Source organism: Nelumbo lutea, chromosome 3 (genome assembly GCF_056320005.1).
Source record: "Nelumbo lutea isolate HS-2025 chromosome 3, American lotus-T2T, whole genome shotgun sequence".
Taxonomy (NCBI): domain Eukaryota; kingdom Viridiplantae; phylum Streptophyta; class Magnoliopsida; order Proteales; family Nelumbonaceae; genus Nelumbo; species Nelumbo lutea.
Genome location: NC_142686.1, coordinates 7,761,230 through 7,778,831, shown reverse-complemented (window position 1 = coordinate 7,778,831; position 17,602 = coordinate 7,761,230). Strand labels below are relative to the sequence as shown.

The 17,602-nt window shown below is 34.0% G+C and overlaps 1 protein-coding gene and 1 long non-coding RNA gene across 4 annotated transcripts; both read left to right on the top strand.

Annotated features, from left to right (window-relative positions):
• Positions 1-7,148: 7,148 nt before the first annotated feature.
• LOC148862697 (uncharacterized) lies at positions 7,149-8,037 on the top strand. Its single transcript, XR_016110541.1, has 3 exons — positions 7,149-7,290; positions 7,429-7,464; positions 7,708-8,037. It is a non-coding gene; the product is annotated as an uncharacterized LOC148862697 (long non-coding RNA).
• Positions 8,038-11,951: 3,914 nt separating this feature from the next.
• On the top strand, positions 11,952-17,528 carry LOC148862696 (putative glucose-6-phosphate 1-epimerase). Of its 3 annotated transcripts, none has more exons than XM_088980355.1 (10): positions 11,952-12,353; positions 12,523-12,772; positions 12,985-13,131; positions 13,956-14,030; positions 15,635-15,691; positions 15,775-15,932; positions 16,034-16,165; positions 16,449-16,551; positions 16,817-16,916; positions 17,058-17,528. In XM_088980355.1, exons 3-10 carry the CDS (start codon positions 13,054-13,056, stop codon positions 17,273-17,275), a joined length of 921 nt encoding a protein of 306 aa, XP_088836481.1. In that variant the 5' UTR covers positions 11,952-12,353; positions 12,523-12,772; positions 12,985-13,053; the 3' UTR covers positions 17,276-17,528. The 3 variants fall into 3 exon arrangements, with proteins under 3 accessions (XP_088836481.1, XP_088836482.1, XP_088836483.1); XM_088980356.1 differs by having other exon boundaries at positions 12,156-12,397; XM_088980357.1 differs by lacking the exons at positions 11,952-12,353; positions 12,985-13,131 and having other exon boundaries at positions 12,442-12,772.
• The last annotated feature ends 74 nt before the right edge of the window (positions 17,529-17,602 follow it).

Here is a 17,602-nt window from a genome sequence, read left to right as displayed (position 1 = left end):
AATGTAAAACCTTGGATTGAACATATAGGGGAATAGGGCTTCTAATAAAAGAATGCACAGGGGAGCACATTACTGAATATTTTATTGGTGCTTGCAATTTTGGAGTAATATGATTTTGTAAGTAGTTTTTTTTAATTCTAAAAGTAATTAAATTTACTGAATTAATGAATCATTTCTCTCTTTTCACCTTCTCAATGTGCCATGCGAGGTTGTGGAATGAAAGGTTGTTTGTTAGAGCTTTACAATGGCTTCTAAAACTCCATATGCACCTGACCAGATACCCTACGAACCATTCCGGCTTTTGAGGACAATTTCATAATGGTTGAAGTGGTTGAATTGAATGACTTATTATTTTATTTTTAGTGAATAAGCAATTAATTAGCTTGTGAAATTAGTGCATGTTGTTCTATAAACTGAAAAAGCAAAGTAATAAGTCATTCAATTCAGCACTTCAGCGCTTATCAAATGGCCGCTTAATAGCTTGTGGAGTGGATGGAGTAGCGATGGCAGTACTTATCTTGATTATTTTGACGCAACCTTATACCTGTCAATAAGGTTTTCTAGATGACTTATAAACCTGATAATAACAAAAATCTAGCAAATAACAAGTTTAGACAAAAATTTAAGGCCTCTTTTACAGATTCCTCTCATTATTCTCTGTTAAAGGACCAAATTTGAATTTAAAAAACTTTCAACGTGGCTATTAAAAGAATCTTTTTGAGTAAATTTAGTATTGAATTAATAAAACATTCTATTACCATCATTACTTGGTGAAAACTGTAATCCAAGGTGTCATATATCATGAAGACTCAAATTAACTACATCATCCCTCCAAGTGGCAAAATATGACAGACAATGTAGGGAATTTTTTTTTTTACTACATACACATACATGTACCCTTAATTGGATGGGGCCATTATTAACTAGATACAGGGTCAACCTGGTACTCACCTAATATTAACTAGATACATGTACCCTTAATTGGATGGGGCCATTATTAACTAGATACAGGGTCAACCTGGTACTCACCTAATATTAGAATTTAGAAGGGTGTTCATCTGAAAATCCTTTTTTTTTATTCTTTTAAATTTATCCCGACTTTTCAATACCCCTGGGCACCACTATTGTCAGAAAATTTTATTTATAAGGAGACCGAATCAACCACCCACAAAATAGACCCTCACAATGTCTCACAACACATTCCTGTCAGGGACATCTCTCGATGATGACATCATCATTCCAGATATTATCATCGGGAGATATTCTCAATATACGGTAAAGATGTACTGTGAGACATTGTGGAGGCAGCCTTGTGGGGGATTGATTTGAACTTATTTATAAGATACCTGCCTTCCGTTAGATGTCAGTTATTATGACAGAAGTGATTCATATATGCTAATGATATTTAATCTAATGACAAAATTAAATCTGATCAACTTATTGACTAAAAATATCCTTGGTTTATTTCTTCTCCTTATTCTCTCATTTCACAACCCAATGGAACAAAGGCCACATTGTGCAGCCTCTAGAATAGGGATGTGACTGTCAGCCTGTGGGATGCATGGTTCAAAGTATTGATACCATACGTTTAATACGGGGTATATTATATCATATCTGTTAAAAAAGATACGATCCAAAACGCCTGTTTCTAGATGTTTCAGACCCCCAATTTTTTTAATAATAAAAAATATTTTATAATTTTTTCAAAAACTAAACTTAAAAAAAAACTAAAAAGAAAATATATATCGACCATTTCTAAGTACCAATACAATATCGTATCGATACTTTTGAACCTTCAAGAGCATATGGGTGCAATACTGCAATCCTTCCCTTCTAGTGTTTTGGCATCATAGAAGGAACATTATTCTAGGTTGCTTGACGTTGACGTGAAGCCCGGGAATTGATACACGATAATTCCTGCTGATTCTGAATTTCCTCCCCCCCCCCCCCCCCCTTAAAACAAAAAGTAACAGATTCTTTATTCCCTCTGTTTTTGCATATTTTATGTGCTCAGTGTATGGTACAACACCACACATATTGGAAAACTCTTTCAGGCCCATCTGAAATAATGACTAAAAAATTCCAATATTCCAGATGTGTGGTTCAAATTTTGTAAGGACTAGCCAGTGACCCGTATGGTTCATCAAAATTCAAAGGAAACTGAAATCGCCATGGCTTTAGCAAATAGCAGTTGCCTGTTGCAAGTTGCAACCCATCCACGCATACCGAAGCAGCTTTTTTTTTTCTTTGTCGGCACAACCTACAAAAGAACCCTATCACACCGGGGTCCACACTCCAGTTAGCCAAAAGGATGGTCTCTAGTCCCTACTACCATTTTCCTACTTTAGTTCAGTTCAATACCATCACGGACCCAGTATATGGCCCACATGCAGATATGGGCTCGGACCCACAACAAAGACGGAATCACAGTGCTATTCCTTTTTTTTTTTTTTTCATAAGATGTTGATAGGAGGATAGTCTTTATGTATTAGGTGGTGATGATGAATTATTTTGGTGGTCGGTCATCAAATCAAACCGACTGCCATCATATCGTTCATGCAAAGCGTTCTAATCGTCTCGTCTGTTCCCGGTTATATAGATCATGTGATTCCTGTAAAGGCAATGGGCTTCACGGCCCACCACTAAATGGGCCCCTACCCCAGATTGTTTCGACAAAAGCAACATGATATTTGCAAAATGGAAATTGTCGTTTGGCCTTGTAATAGTTGCATGGATGGTAGGGATGAAGCCAAGTCATTCAGTCGTGATTTCTGATCCTTTTAAGAAAGGGCAACCCTATCATTTAATAAGAGCTGAAGTTAAAAAACTGAAAGAACTATTGCTTTGTTTTTTACTCAAATCTATATCTTACCCATTTATAAAAATGTGAAATGGATGAGCATCCATCGTCTAACACCCTGATTTATATTTTCATTTCTATCCCCTCTCTGATTTTATATTTTTAATCCTATCCCTTCTTAAAATGCTGATTTTATATTTCTAATCCTATCCCTTCCTTATTTCATATTTTCACTCCTATTCCCTCTTAAAATAGTATTTTCCAGTTTTACTCTTTATCATATTTTTTATTTTAAATCTGAATTTTCACTTTTCGTTTTTATCCTTTATTATATTTTTTATTTTTCCAATTTTATTTAATTAACAATTAACATTGTAATTGGATAATCTTTGTATCTCATCATTTTCATTCATTTATAAAAATGAGGATGGTAACAATGTTTCGTCAAAAAGCATATTTTTCATGTTCCATTTTTTACCCTTTATCATTTTTTTATTTTAAAACTTGATTTTCACTTTTCATTTTTACCCTTTGTTATGCTTTTTATTTTTTCAATTTTATTTAACGGTTAACACTTGTAATTGGATAAAACAAATAAAATAACAATAAGACTACTATGGAACCTATTCCTCACCTTATTTTATATTCTCCTTGAGCACCTACTTAGCGAACCTCTTCATTGATTAGATCCAACATGTGTCAGGTATTGGATGGTTTGCCCAAACCACGAATATGAATTGAAGGGAAAATTTGATTTTTTTCAGCCTCTCTCTTTTCATCAAGGAACAATCAGATGATTAAATGATGTTTTTTTTTTCTTGTTTTCTCCCTTTTTTTTCAACTGTCTCTATTAACGTAATAAGTTGTATTGGATAGGGAAATGCTCTTAGGTTCATTATATTGATTCATTTTAGGTGTTTTTCTTCGATGACCATTGGGTCAATCCGGTAATCTAACACCCTACCAACATAATATCGTATGGATTGTACTTGGTAGGGCCATGGGGGTTTGGAATGCATCTTGTTAGCAGGAGATCCAAATTCTTCTATATAAATGGAATGGATGTTCGATTCGAATTTGAATATAAATGAATCAGGATTAACCTATATCCTAATGCTGGCCATTAGATATGCAAATAACGGCCCCACCATTGACGGGCAAAGCGGCAGGAGGCAAAAGGCCAAATGTCATCATTCACACATGAAGCAAAGACACAAATCTTGAAACCCCAATTCTCTCCTTTAAACCCTTCTCTACGTATTGTATATCTTATCCACTCCCCCTACTTTACAGTAGGAAGGAGGAAGTAGAAATGGCATCTCTCTTATCCTACGCACATTTCTCCTCAAAATGAAGAAAACAATATAAATTATATAAAAACAGAGAAATATGCAAAAAATTACAAAAATATAGAAAATCATAAAAAATTCTATATCATACCAAAAAATGAGAATGTTGCCTGTACCATTTATAAAAATGAGGATGGTGACAATGTTTCATGAAAAAGCCTGATTTTCACTTTTCATTTTTACCCTTTTTTTAGTTTTCTAATTTTATTTAATTGACGGTTAACACTTGTAATTGGATAAAGCAAATAAAATAATAATAGTTTTTTTTTTATTTTTTCTAATTTTATTTAATTAACAATTCACGCTTGTAACAAATAAAATACTAATAAAACCACTATGAAACCTACTCCTCTCTCCTTTTAGGCTTTATCTGATCTTCTCCCCAATAGGATTGCAATCGGATCGGATTCTAATTGGATGTAGCAAAATCCACATCCGATCCAAATATTAAGAACCTACATTCAAATTTGATCCAAAATTCAATTGGATTGAAAGACTCGGATTTGAATTTGAATCCTAACAAACTCATATCGGATTCAGATTTAATCCGACTCAACTTTAAATTCTCTAAAATACCAGTAAAATAAAAAAAAGTATTCATTTTTCAACTTTTATATATAATAAATTAATATAAATATAACATACTAAATTTATTATATATAAATTCATATATAATATAATATTTAAAATATATTTTTATAAATTTTAATATAATTATATAGAATTTATATATTAAAATTAATAAATATTATAATATAATCATATTCAAATTTTAATCAAATCATGTTGGGTCAAATCCAAATCCAATCTGATTATTAATCGAATGTAGATTGTAACATTCGAATTTGGTCCAATTACATAAATACGTAATCTGAATCCAAGATAATCAGATTGGATGTCAAATTAGGCCTAAGATTTTTGGGTATCATTGACAGGCCTACTTGACGAACCTCTTCATTGATTAGAGCCAACATGTGTCAAGTATCGAATGGTTTGCCCAAAACCCATGAATTCAAATTGAAGGGAGGAATGGACTTTTTCGACCTCTCTGTTTTCATCATCAAACAATCAATTAAATGATTAAATGAAGTCTTTTTTGGTTTTCTCCCTTTTTTTCATGTATTTTTTTCCCATTTCCCCTCTATTTCGATTGTCTCCGTTAACACAATAAGTTGTATTGGACCGGGAAATGCTTTCAAGTTTTTTATATTGATTTGTTTTAGGGTGTTTTTTCTCGACAATCATCAAGTCAGTCCAATAATCTAACACCCTACCAACATAATACCGTAGGGGTTTGGTACTTGGTAGGGTCATAGGGGTTTGGAATGTGTTTTGTTGGCAGGAGATCCATACTCTTCTATAAAAATCGGGCGTATGTTCAATTCGAATCCGAATATAAACGAATCAAGATCAACCTATATCCAAACGCTAGCCGTTAGATATGCAAATAAATGTGTCACCATTGACGAGTAGAATGACATGAGGCAAAAGGCCAAATATTATCATGTACACATGAAGTGAAGAAATAAATTCTAAAACCCTAGTTCTGTCCTTTAAATCTTTCTTTGTATAGTGTATATCTTATCCATTCCTCCTACTTCACAATAGGAACGAGGAAATAAAAATGGTGTCTCTTTATCCTATGCACCTTTCTCCTCAAAATAAAGAAAACAATATAAATTACAAAAAAAAAAACAAAGAAATACGCAAAAGCATTTACAAAAAAATAGAAAATCATAAAAAATTCTCTCTCTTTCTCTCTCTCTCTCTCTCTCTCTCTCTCTCTCTCTCTCTATATATATATATATATATATATATATATATATATATATATACACTAAAAAATGAGAATGTTGCAATTGGTTTGGCCAAAACACCTTGATTTTACTTTCCAACTTTACCCTCAATTTTTTATTTTTTTCCATTATATATATTGTCACTATAAAATAACTATGAAAAACATAAAATGAAGAAAATAATATAAATTACAAAAAACAAAAAAATACATTGAAAATTTACAAAAAAAAAATGTAGAAAATCATAGAAACTTATATATCATACTGAAAAATGAGAATGGTGCAATTGGTTTGGTCAAAACACTCTAATTTTACTTTCTAACTTTACCCTCAACTTTATATTTTTGTGTGTGTGTGTATGTGTGTGTGTGTGTATTATTACAAAATAATTATGAAAAAACACATAAAATTAAGAAAATAATATAAATTATAAATAACAAAGAAATATATAAAAAAATGTACAAAAAAATCATAAAAATTAAAGAATATAACATAAATTACAAACCTATACTCAATATATAACATAGTCAAACATCACCATCAATATCAAATACCCCATGCATACGCACGGGCCATTCAATTAATCTAAGAGGATAGAATAGGAAGCAAGTGGTGTCACCACAAGCTTCACATGGAGCGCTTTGGCCTCTGAGTCTTTACACGTATCATCCGAAAGAACTATTGCTTTGTTTTTCAATCAAATCTATATCTATAATATATATATATATAATATAAAGAAGAAAGAATAGGAGGCAAATGGTCTCAGTAAAAGCTTCACACGGAGCACTTTGGCCTTTGAGTCTTTACACGTATGAGCCCTTTTAATTAAATGGCAAGCACCCCTCATTTTTTATTCAACTCCATTTATGTAAGGTTAATTAACTGAATAGTAAGGCTAATTAACTTAATTTTCTAATTTCCTGTGCAAGTAACCAATGAATGGAAGAGGCATTTTGACTTCCAAAACATCTCCTTCTCTATCAATTTCCAAAAAATCTAGACTTCCAAAACATTTCCTTCCCTATCAATTTGCAAAAAGTCTTGAGTCTGGAAAAGAATTGTGGACAATATCTCTCTCTCTCTCCGTAAGAAATTCTAACTAAAAACCAATCGGAGGCAAGAGACGTGTGGATTTTCAAAACATCTCCCGCCCTTTTACTCGCTTCCTTTTGCTTTTTCTAAGTCTCGATACAAGAGACTACTGACCTTTTTCCAAGGATCCTAGTGACCTTCTTACAATGTAAGGATCGACAGAAGGCTAGAATCCGAGTTTAAAGGCATATTGCCAGCAAGCCAGGACCAGGACAGGAATGGATACGTTGTGATAAGAGGAAGACCCTACACGGTTTGTTTTTTTTTAGACCATTCTTAATATTTGTGTCTCATTACAGATCCGGATTCCGGAGTAATAGGTTTTGGCTAGATTCTTGATGAATTTTCTTCTATCTCCCAAAATAAAGTTTTGATTTCTTTGCGCTCTTAGGTTTTGCACTTCAAATTTAGTATGGCTATTAATCAGGTAAACCTACTACTCTTGGTTCCTTTATAGCTTCTCCTTTGGTACGATTTGTTTTATTTTTTTTCAGTTTTCTTCTTTGGTAGGTTAAAGGAAATTTATTCGTTTTTGGGTGTTTTGTTTGGTTTTGTGTTGTTCGTTTGATTAGGGGATTGAGTACCGTTTTTCTATTTGTTTTTTAGTTCTGTTACATTATTTGGTTTTTGTTCTTCTTTGCAATGTATGGTCTTCATTCTTCTTTTGCAGGTTAGGTGTCTGGAAAGAGATTCTCTAGTTAGAAGACTTGGGTGAGATAGGAATTTAGGTTTTATGGATTTTTAGATTAAGCATTACTTTGTATTATGTCCAATACTCTTTTACAGAAGGATATTTGTCATGGTGGCATGATGTTGAAGTTGTCGGACCAAATCCAAACAAATCAATCCTCTAGTTGTTGCAGGCATTGTTTAATTATTTATTATTGTCTTGGGCTTTTGAATATGGACCTAGCCGCTGGGGCATATACATGTTATGTGTATAAATACTACCATATAAATGTTAGTGTTTTCTTTTTAGTATATACCATTTTTCCTGAAATTGGAGTACATTGGACAATTACAGTGGACTAAAAATTGGTTTAAGGTCTCAGTTCTTGGTTTTGGGTAGTTTAAGATTTGCTCTATCACTTTGCATATATACATTTCATCACTTGCATCATGAATCCAAATAACCTCATATAATTTATGATCCTAGGAAGAAACTCAATTATTATAATTATTAATATTTTTTATGATTAATAGGGTGTATTACAAAAAATGTGGAATGAAGACTGAATTTAGTTGGAATTATTGTATTTTTTATCTTGAATTTTGGGAGAGGAACACGAGGTCTAAATATTGATCCACTATTTTCTGGCCTGATTTTTTAATTGGAGGCAGGTAGGGACTGCATCTTGCAAATTGAGAGAAAGAGAGAGAGAAGGAAGAAGATGTGACATGCACATCTAATATAAAATGTTTATATTTTAAATCATAATCTTGACATAACTATTTAAATTCTTGTTTTTTTGCCCTTGAACTTTTTATATATATTGTACAATTTCTAATTTTTGAAATATGAATAGAAATAATATTCAAGGCATTTTGAATACATAAATTTAAGATGTGACATACACATCTAATATGAAATAAAGATGTGACATGCACATCATTATTGTTGGCATTATCAAAATTAATAGAAAATAATTTATTTTTTATTCCATAAGCATGCAAAGTATTTAAAATACTTGAAGCAATAGTTGGGCCACTATGTGGCCATTCAAGCTTAGTAAAACTTAAAATTCTTTTATTCAAAATCCAATTTTCATCAATGAAATGGTCGATAACACAAATATAACTAATATTTAATTTGGATGTCCAAACATCTGGAGTAATTGCAACTTTAGAAGTAAGATTTGGTAATAAAGAAATCAAAATTTGTTTATATGAATAAAAATTTTTTAAAGCATCAATTCTTATACTATTCGTAGAAATTTTTTATATTGTGGGTTTACAGAATTACGCAACCATTTTTCTAGCTTTAGATCTTCAGCTAATGTAAATAGTTGTTTTGCATGTAAAATATACTTAGCAAGTTCTTGTCTCATTTTTTCTTGTAAATATTTAAAAGTACCAAAACTATTCCCCCTCCTAATCTATGTTTGGGTTGTTTCTCTCCCTTCATCTTCTTCTCGCTCATGTGTGAGCAAATGTCTGCTCAAATGACCCATACCACCCTTACTACAATAATTAAAGTCTTTCCTACATTTTTTGCAAACGACCATATTCCCCTTCCCCTCAATATCCTCTATTTTGAAAATTTTCCAAACTCGGTTACTCAGCTTAGAAGCCCTCATTTTTCCCTAGTATCAGTACCGGGGGTGAAAGTTCCACTTCCATCGATATCAATCGCATCAGTGCTAACACTATTGTGATGCGATTGAATATTACCCATGGTGAACATGTTGGAGAATCGGTTTTTAAAAGAGTTGGCCATTTTTTTTTAATTCTAAAAAGATAAAAATTAATCAAATTTGACTTACACGAATTGCTGATTCAAAATCCCAACTTGATTTCAACGGTTGAAGCCTTTCAACGTCCAAGCTCCCCAAATTGAGATAATTGAGCTGGTTGAACAAGTTTTCTTCTTGTTAAAAGTCGAAACTTCAATAAAGTTGAGACTTGAGAATTGAAGAATGCATAATCAGATAGTCAACTAACCACAATTACTTAGATTGTAGAGAATTGAGAATGAATGAGAAAGAGAGATAGAGAGAAGAGATTAAGAGAATTGTTGAATTGGTGTGATGAGAATGGTGGAGGATAGGGCTATTTATTGCAATTAAACATAATTCAATTGCCCAAAAAACTAGATGTTATTTAGTTGTTGGGAGAGGTATTTTGGTCATTGTAAAGTTACTTATAATTTTACCCCAAAAGCCCTCATAAACTAGTTGTTATATAGTTGTTGGGGGGCATTTATATCATTTTTTCAACCCTTTATAAGCAAAATACACAAATACCCCCCTAATATGGTTGTTTATAGTTGTTGAGGGTATTTCTGTAAAAAACCAAAAAAAGCTGAAACTAGCCATTGGGTCCGTTTGAGGGAGGGCCCAACGGCTATATTCCGGGTGGGCTGAGTGCGGCCCGCAGGCTGTGCTAATACGCGGGCGGCATGGCATAAGCTATCATGCCGTGCCGTGCCGTGCCAGCCCATGGGCCTCGAACCCTTGGCTGCGCACAACATGGACCTCCGTGCCGGGCCTGGCACGGTACTTAGCCTTGATTTAATGGTAATCATTGATAGTGGATTGTATCTTCTTAATCATTATTTTGCGTGTTTTTTTTTTTTTGTGAAAAATGAACTAATATACCAATTGACATGTCTTATACCAAAGAATTACAATGGTAATTGAAAAGTTTCTTATTTTAAAATCAGATAACTATTTTCTATTTCTTTTAGGAATTTTTCCTCTATTCTTCCAAAATATATTATAAGTTATAACATTTACAATGGTTAGCATAGTTGTTATTTATACTTTCAGAGAAGCTCGGACTTGTCAATCTTAATAGAAATCAGAGGGAAACAAGAAGAGAAATGTAGTCAATATATACTTCAACAAGTGTTTCTTTGGTTTGATTTTTTGTGCAAAGGTTTGGATATTGCAGTTAAATAGATTTAAAAGAAAACAGCATAAATGGTCTTGATTTGGTGGTTGATTCAAGTTTGGTGCTTAATGCAGACCAACATTTGTGGCAAAGGAGAGAGAATAGCCATCGATTTTTCTTTGATTCACTTAGGCTGTATTTGGTTTGAAGGAAAGAATAGGGAAAGGTAGAGAGAGTTTTATAAACCTTGTATAGGTTTTCCTTCCTTTCCCTACTTTTTCCTTCAAACCAAACATAGCCTTAAAGAGGCTCACCTTTTATTTCTAAAGGGGGGTAAGAAATGATTTGTACTCCTGTTTCATGAAAACCTATTATCATCCTCTTTTTTTTTTTTAAATCTGGAGGCATTGGATGCTAGGAAGAGATATGCAAAGGAATATACATGTTTGGAAGATCTTGTTTGATCATTTCTATCCAAGAAATATGGGGAAAGGCACAATATGCATGGAGGAAAATATTGTTTACACTTGCAAGTTCTTTCCATGATTTGCTTTTTTTTTTTCACATATAAAAAAGATGTGTTTTATTTCTTTTCTTATGTAAAACATTAGAATCTTTGCCTATCTTTTTTATCCATTATTTTGTTTTTTCAAGGAGAACACTAATATGCAGGACCCTTAGACATGAGTGAGAGGTGATTTTATGCATGGCATATCCGAGGTGCCTGTGTTTCCTAAATTGTACATACAAAATGGATGGTTTTAAATTGGTTGGTAACTCATTCAAAGATGTAAAAATTTCAATTTTTATTTTTATTTGTATAAATCTCATTTCTATATTATTCAAGTTGAATAAAATCATTTCTTACTTTGAATCTTGGGCTTAAGAGATTATGTAGCTTGCATACGTTTTGGGCCATTTCATCTGTCCTTGCATTCTTTTGGAAATAAATTTCTTATAAGCTTTAATTTTAAACTAAGTGTTATATTTACACAAAAAATAATTATTTTAAATAAAATTTCAATTTTCTTTTAATAACTATTAATTTCTATTATTTCACTTTCTCTTGACAACAAATTCGGTACACCGCACGGGTCTCTGCTGGTAATTAAATAATCAAGGTATGGTGAATAGTGATGTACTGACCTGAAGATTCAGCTGTGAGCTGTCTGAGCGAGCTGGAAAGGCCTACTATTCCTGATTTTTGACGGTCCAACCGTCCGGTCCAGGCCAATTCAATATGGTAGTGGAATGTACCTGGTTGACTGGTTGTTATGTGCATAATTATAAAATTAAATTGAAAAGTTAGGGTTGGATAATAATGATAATGATTTATGGCCTTTATGGGAAAATAGTTGAGTTGAGATGGAGTTTGTAGATGTAGACGTGCAGTTGCACTGTTGTGTTGCAGGCCGGGTTTTAATTGGGAAACACCAACTCTCTCACTAAAAACAAATTAGAAAGCTGGATCATGGATGGGCTTTTCCCGCCGCGCGTCAGCCTGTTCGTGTTTTTCTTTCTTTCGGTTATAAGGGACCAGCGAGAGAGAATAAAATAAAAATGGGGGGAGAGAGAGAGAGGGGGTGACTGTCCAGATTTATTGTTTTCTTCTCTCGACTTGAACAGAACAAATATGGAATAAAGATGACTGTCCACCCAGAATCACCATTAGAATAAAATAAGGATTATTAATTCATTGGATGTGATTTGTGAATTGTGAAACGAAGGAGAAGGATAATGACAATCCCAACTTATAAGAAAAGGGTAAAGAAGAAAGAGAATAATGGAGGACGTCGATTCGAATATTTGTATATATATATATATATATATATATATATATATTTCAATTTTCAAATAAACATGTATTATTTATTTTCTGTTAAAACATTTCAGTTTTAATGTATTGAATTGAATTCAATGGAATCCTGCCCAGACAATTCGACATGCACAATCGTTAAGGGAAAGAGACGCAAAGGAGCAGGGCATCCGATGAGAGGCCAACAGTGAGACAGCTTCTTTTTGGTTCCCATTAACAAAGGCGAGGCCCCATTTCTGCCTCTCTCTCTCTCTCTCTCTCTCTCCTTCTAGAGTCTATATAATCCTTTGCAAATGGGTTTACTGCGAACTCGAAGTGGGTGGCCTTTTCGTCAGACTCGAAACCGATATTAATAAAGAAAGAAAAGGTATTAATTATTCATGATTTGTTTGTTTTGATCATGTTGATGTTTGAGCATTTTTCTTTTCTATTCTATTCAAGTTCATCAAAGCTTGTTAAGGTTCGTATTACGGAAATTAGGGTTTCTGGTATACGATTTTCGAGCGAATTACTGGAATTTTTGGCCGCTGTTACTACTGTGATGATATATGAAGTTATAAGGTTCTTGTGTTGTTGTAGCTGGAGAGCAGAAAAGGGAAAACCAATCCTTTTGTTAATAGCGTAAGAGCAAGGTTGCGGTCCAAGCAGATGCCGTTGAATATAATTCACGACGTCAATGGATTGCCCAGGGTTATATTGACAGAGCCCGGCGGATCATCAGCTGAGGTCTCTCTCTCTCTCACACACACACACACACATAAAAGAAGTGATTGATTACACTATGTTTGATATGATCAGAGGGGATTAGCCGTTGCGAATGTTCGGTAGATGTAATTTTGTGTGGTCCGTAACTAACTTTTTGGTTGAAGCTACTCTTGGGTTGATTCTTAAGGAATACCTACTTGCATTTATGAAGAAACCAGATGGCCAAAATTTATGATGTCTATATTCTATATATTTAACAAAATTGGTGCAGACGGACCAGAAACCATTTGGTCTACTTGAGGCTACTCTTAGATTCATTTTTTTTTTTTTTTTAAATCTGAGGATTCCCACCATGAGGTTTATTGCTGGTGAAAATGGCCCCTCGTGTACTAATAATCGAAAATCATAGACCCACTTTAGGATCTTAGTTACATTAGGTAGGAATAGTAAAGGAGATGGATCATCTAGGTGTCAGCAAATAAACATCTCCCCTCTCAAATAACAAATTTCTTATTCTTTGGACTACCTCCAATTCCTGGGGACTTATTGAAGTCTTTGCACATCTATTCCACCTTAATCAATGGAGATGCTACTGAATAATATTCATTTTTACTGCAATTACAATATATCTAGTCTGGCATGTTTTTCCTTCCTGTTTAGAAATCATTTTTTTTTTTTTTTGAGAGAATGTTTAGAAATCACTATCTGCACAGACATTGGTTATCATTAGAAAAAAGGGGGAAAAACTTCTTGTTCTTCTTAATCAGGAGATTTGGTGGGTGTTTGGGGAATCCTCAGTCTTTATTTATCTATGTCTTATCCATTATAACTCAAAATGGCTGTAGGTGCTCCTATATGGTGGGCAAGTTGTGTCTTGGAAGAATGAACGCAGAGAAGAGCTACTTTTTATGAGCAGCAAGGTAAACTTATTCTGATAAAAATATCTTGATCTTTTTAATTGAGATTTCATTTTGGATTATTCCTTTAGTTATTAGGATGCTTAGGCCGGATTGTCTCAAGCATGGACATGTTCAGGTTTTCCTATTAATTGTTACTTCATCTCACCATCTCTACCAGATCTATATGCTCAAAGAATAAGGATCCTGGATATATAGTTGGAACTTCTCTTCGTTTATCCATGTTTCTCTACAAATTATGTTACAAGATATTGAATAGAAGTGCATTTTTTGAAAATTGGACTAGTTTAAATGCTCAATGGTCATCAGAGAATTCTCTGAAGTAAAGGACTTCTATTGACTCCCTCTTCTTTTTTATTGATGAAAATTTGAAATGCATCGATTATCGGATGCCTGCAAACCCAAGACTGGATAGAGGATTGAACTGCATGGATCATTACCTAGGTAACTTGGTTGGGTCAAAACTTAACCAAAATTCTACCGGACATTGGAACAATCAGGGAAATTTGATTGACTAGATGATTAAGCCAGTTTTCTAAGTGAATCCACTCAACATTTTGTACTTAAGATTTTGTTAACATTTCTAAGAACAAATCTGTAGTATGGTTCTGTAATTTCTTTTTCAAGATTGCATGTTTGTGGCGCTTCTTTTTTTAATAACTATTATATTGTTAAGATAATTTTAGTTTTGACTCCTATGTCAAAAGTTTGAGCCAGTTCTTGAACCATTGACACATGGCCCCATCTCTTTATAGGTTGATCAGCTGTCCTAGTGTGAAAAAAGTAGGGAACTAGGTATAAATAAGAGAAAGCATGACATAGTATTTATTAGAATGTTATTGTGTTGTTTTTCTAATTATCATCTTTAGCCTCGTTCCAGTTATATGGTTAAAGGTGCATACATCCTTTTCTTCTATTCTTCTGTATTTAGTACCATATATTCTGCTAAAGAATAGTTTATAGATCATTTCAGAAAAAAGTTATAGATCACTTACTACTGAATTTGCTTCTATTTGACAAAAAAAGAAAAAAAAAGTGTTTTCCACTAATATGATATATTTGGTACGTTATTAGGATTAAAAAATCTGGTTGGTAGGATTTCTGGAAAGAAAATATATATGACTAGAACCTAAGGTGATTAGTAAGAGTCAGTTGATCATACAGTGTGGATATTCAAAGTAGGTACAATTGCAATGATCATCCTGGAAGACATGGAAAGACATAGAATTACTATTTTAACTTTTCAGAATATCCTGAAAAATGCATCTAATGAAACATGGTGTATCTAGTTATTTTTTCTTTCTTTTTCTGTTTCTCTTCATATTTTTATACCATGAACTGCATAGCTTAAATGCAAGTCCCAATATATGCTAAGCATAACATGTGATTGTTAGAATGCTAGGAAACTTGAATGTTTTATGACCAAAAAGAACGTTGTGAACTTTAGTTCATCATATGAAATTCTGTTCTTGCATTCAAATTTGTTATATATTAATTTATACATTAATGGCACATGTCTGGATTTTCTTGCATGTATGGCTCTCAAAGCCGTGTTGAGAGCATTATGCTTTGTTATAATAAATATGGTGCCTTGTTCTGTTCTACAGGCTTCTTGGAAACCACCTAAAGCTATTAGGGGAGGAATACCTGTCTGCTTTCCTCAGGTTTGCTATGTGGATGGATAGAAACCTATTTATCTTCCTTGTTGAGTCTTGGAAATACTTAGTTTCCAGCTCTTCTTTTGCAGTTTGGCAATTTTGGGTCACTAGAACAACATGGATTTGCAAGGAACAGATTGTGGTCTTTAGATAGCTGCCCATCACCACTGGCTCCAGTTAACAACCAGTCCTCTGTGGATCTCATCTTGAAGTCCACGGAAGAGGATCTTAGGACATGGCCACGCAGGTAAACTGTAGGGATCTTGGATTAGTTAGATAATGACAATGTGAGGAGAATACCTGCATCATGCAAACACCCAAACTTCCTGTCTAATTGAATTTTTGCAGTTTTGAGTTGCGGTTACGTATTTCGCTTGGTGCTGGCAAGCTGACTTTGATCCCTCGGGTGAGGAATACTGATAACAAGGTGTTCTCGTTTACGTTCGCTCTGCGTAATTACTTGTGCGTATCAGATATCAGGTATGCCTAGTAACCCAGAATCCACTGCTTTTGCTGGCTGTGATGAGTGATCGAGTTTTGTTCCTTTTGTTGTGTTACTGTTAAGATGTATTATTGATCCAAAAGAACTACCATTAAGATGTTGAGAGACTTGTAGATTTTTCACATTTTCTTTTCCTTATTATGTGATTCCTTTTGCAAGTTCTGTAGTTAGGTCAGTTGGTTTCTCTTATTAGGAGCTGAGTGTGGAAGATATTCACTGTTATTCTTTCAGAGGGGTTGCATGATGCAGTTTGATTTGCAGTGAAGTGCGTGTTGAGGGCTTGGAGACACTTGACTACTTTGACAATCTAATGCAGAGAGAAAGGTTCACAGAGCAAGCTGATGCAGTTACTTTTGATGGAGAGGTAGTACTTTCCTGTCTTCTTTAAATGTAGGCATTAGGCAGGCTGGGAGTAAAGCAAGAAGTTTTCAGAACCCATATGCCACATTGAGAGAGGATAATGCATTTCTCTTTTCAACTGTGGATTGAAATAAATATACTAGCTTTTATTGCAGTAAGAATGGATTCAATAAGTTGGCAGCAGGGTGTAGTGCTTCTGGTTATATCATTACCATTTCGTTTGCCTGGCATATGGTTCTAAGAAATGGCTTTCTTGATGCTTTCAACAGGTTGATCGTGTGTATTTGAGCACACCAACAAAGATTGCAATTATAGACCATGAGAAGAAGAGAACCCTTGTACTCAGAAAGGAGGGCCTTCCAGATGCAGGTTTGCATTTACCCCTATGATCTCTTGCCTTTCTGTGCAACTTTATCATATAAATCTTTGAAAAACAAAATTCTTGTGCGAAGCACATCTATGTTTAAATGCATAATATAATTCAGCATGTGACATTATATGGTGGTACAGTTGTATGGAACCCATGGGACAGGAAGTCCAAGGCTCTGCCAGATTTTGGGGATGAGGATTACAAGGCCATGTTGTGTGTGGATTCGGCTGCAATTGAAAACCCAATTGTCCTTAAACCCTTTGAAGAATGGAAGGGCCGGCAAGAGCTTTCCAACGTATCATCAAGTTATTGCAGTGGGCAGTTGGATCCTCGCAAGGTTCTTTATGGCTTTAGCTGACCTTAGGCAGGCTGTGTGCTAATTAATTAAATGGAGGCTTTCATTTCCTGTAATATAGACCATCTTCGCCTACAACGTGCGGTATTTGCATGCACCTGTTTCTGTGTAATATCATGACTGAAACACTAGCTTTTGTCATATTTGACATAGCAACCTGCCCTTGTTTAGTGTTGAGGAAGGTTGCAGAATCCATTGAAACCTCCTTGTATGTGTATGGTTAAGTTGATAAAGTAAAGCTGTTAATTTTGGTAAATTGAAATCCTGAGCAGACTGCAATCACCATTGCTCACTGCCAGCAGAACCCACTTATCATCCACTAGTAGACCC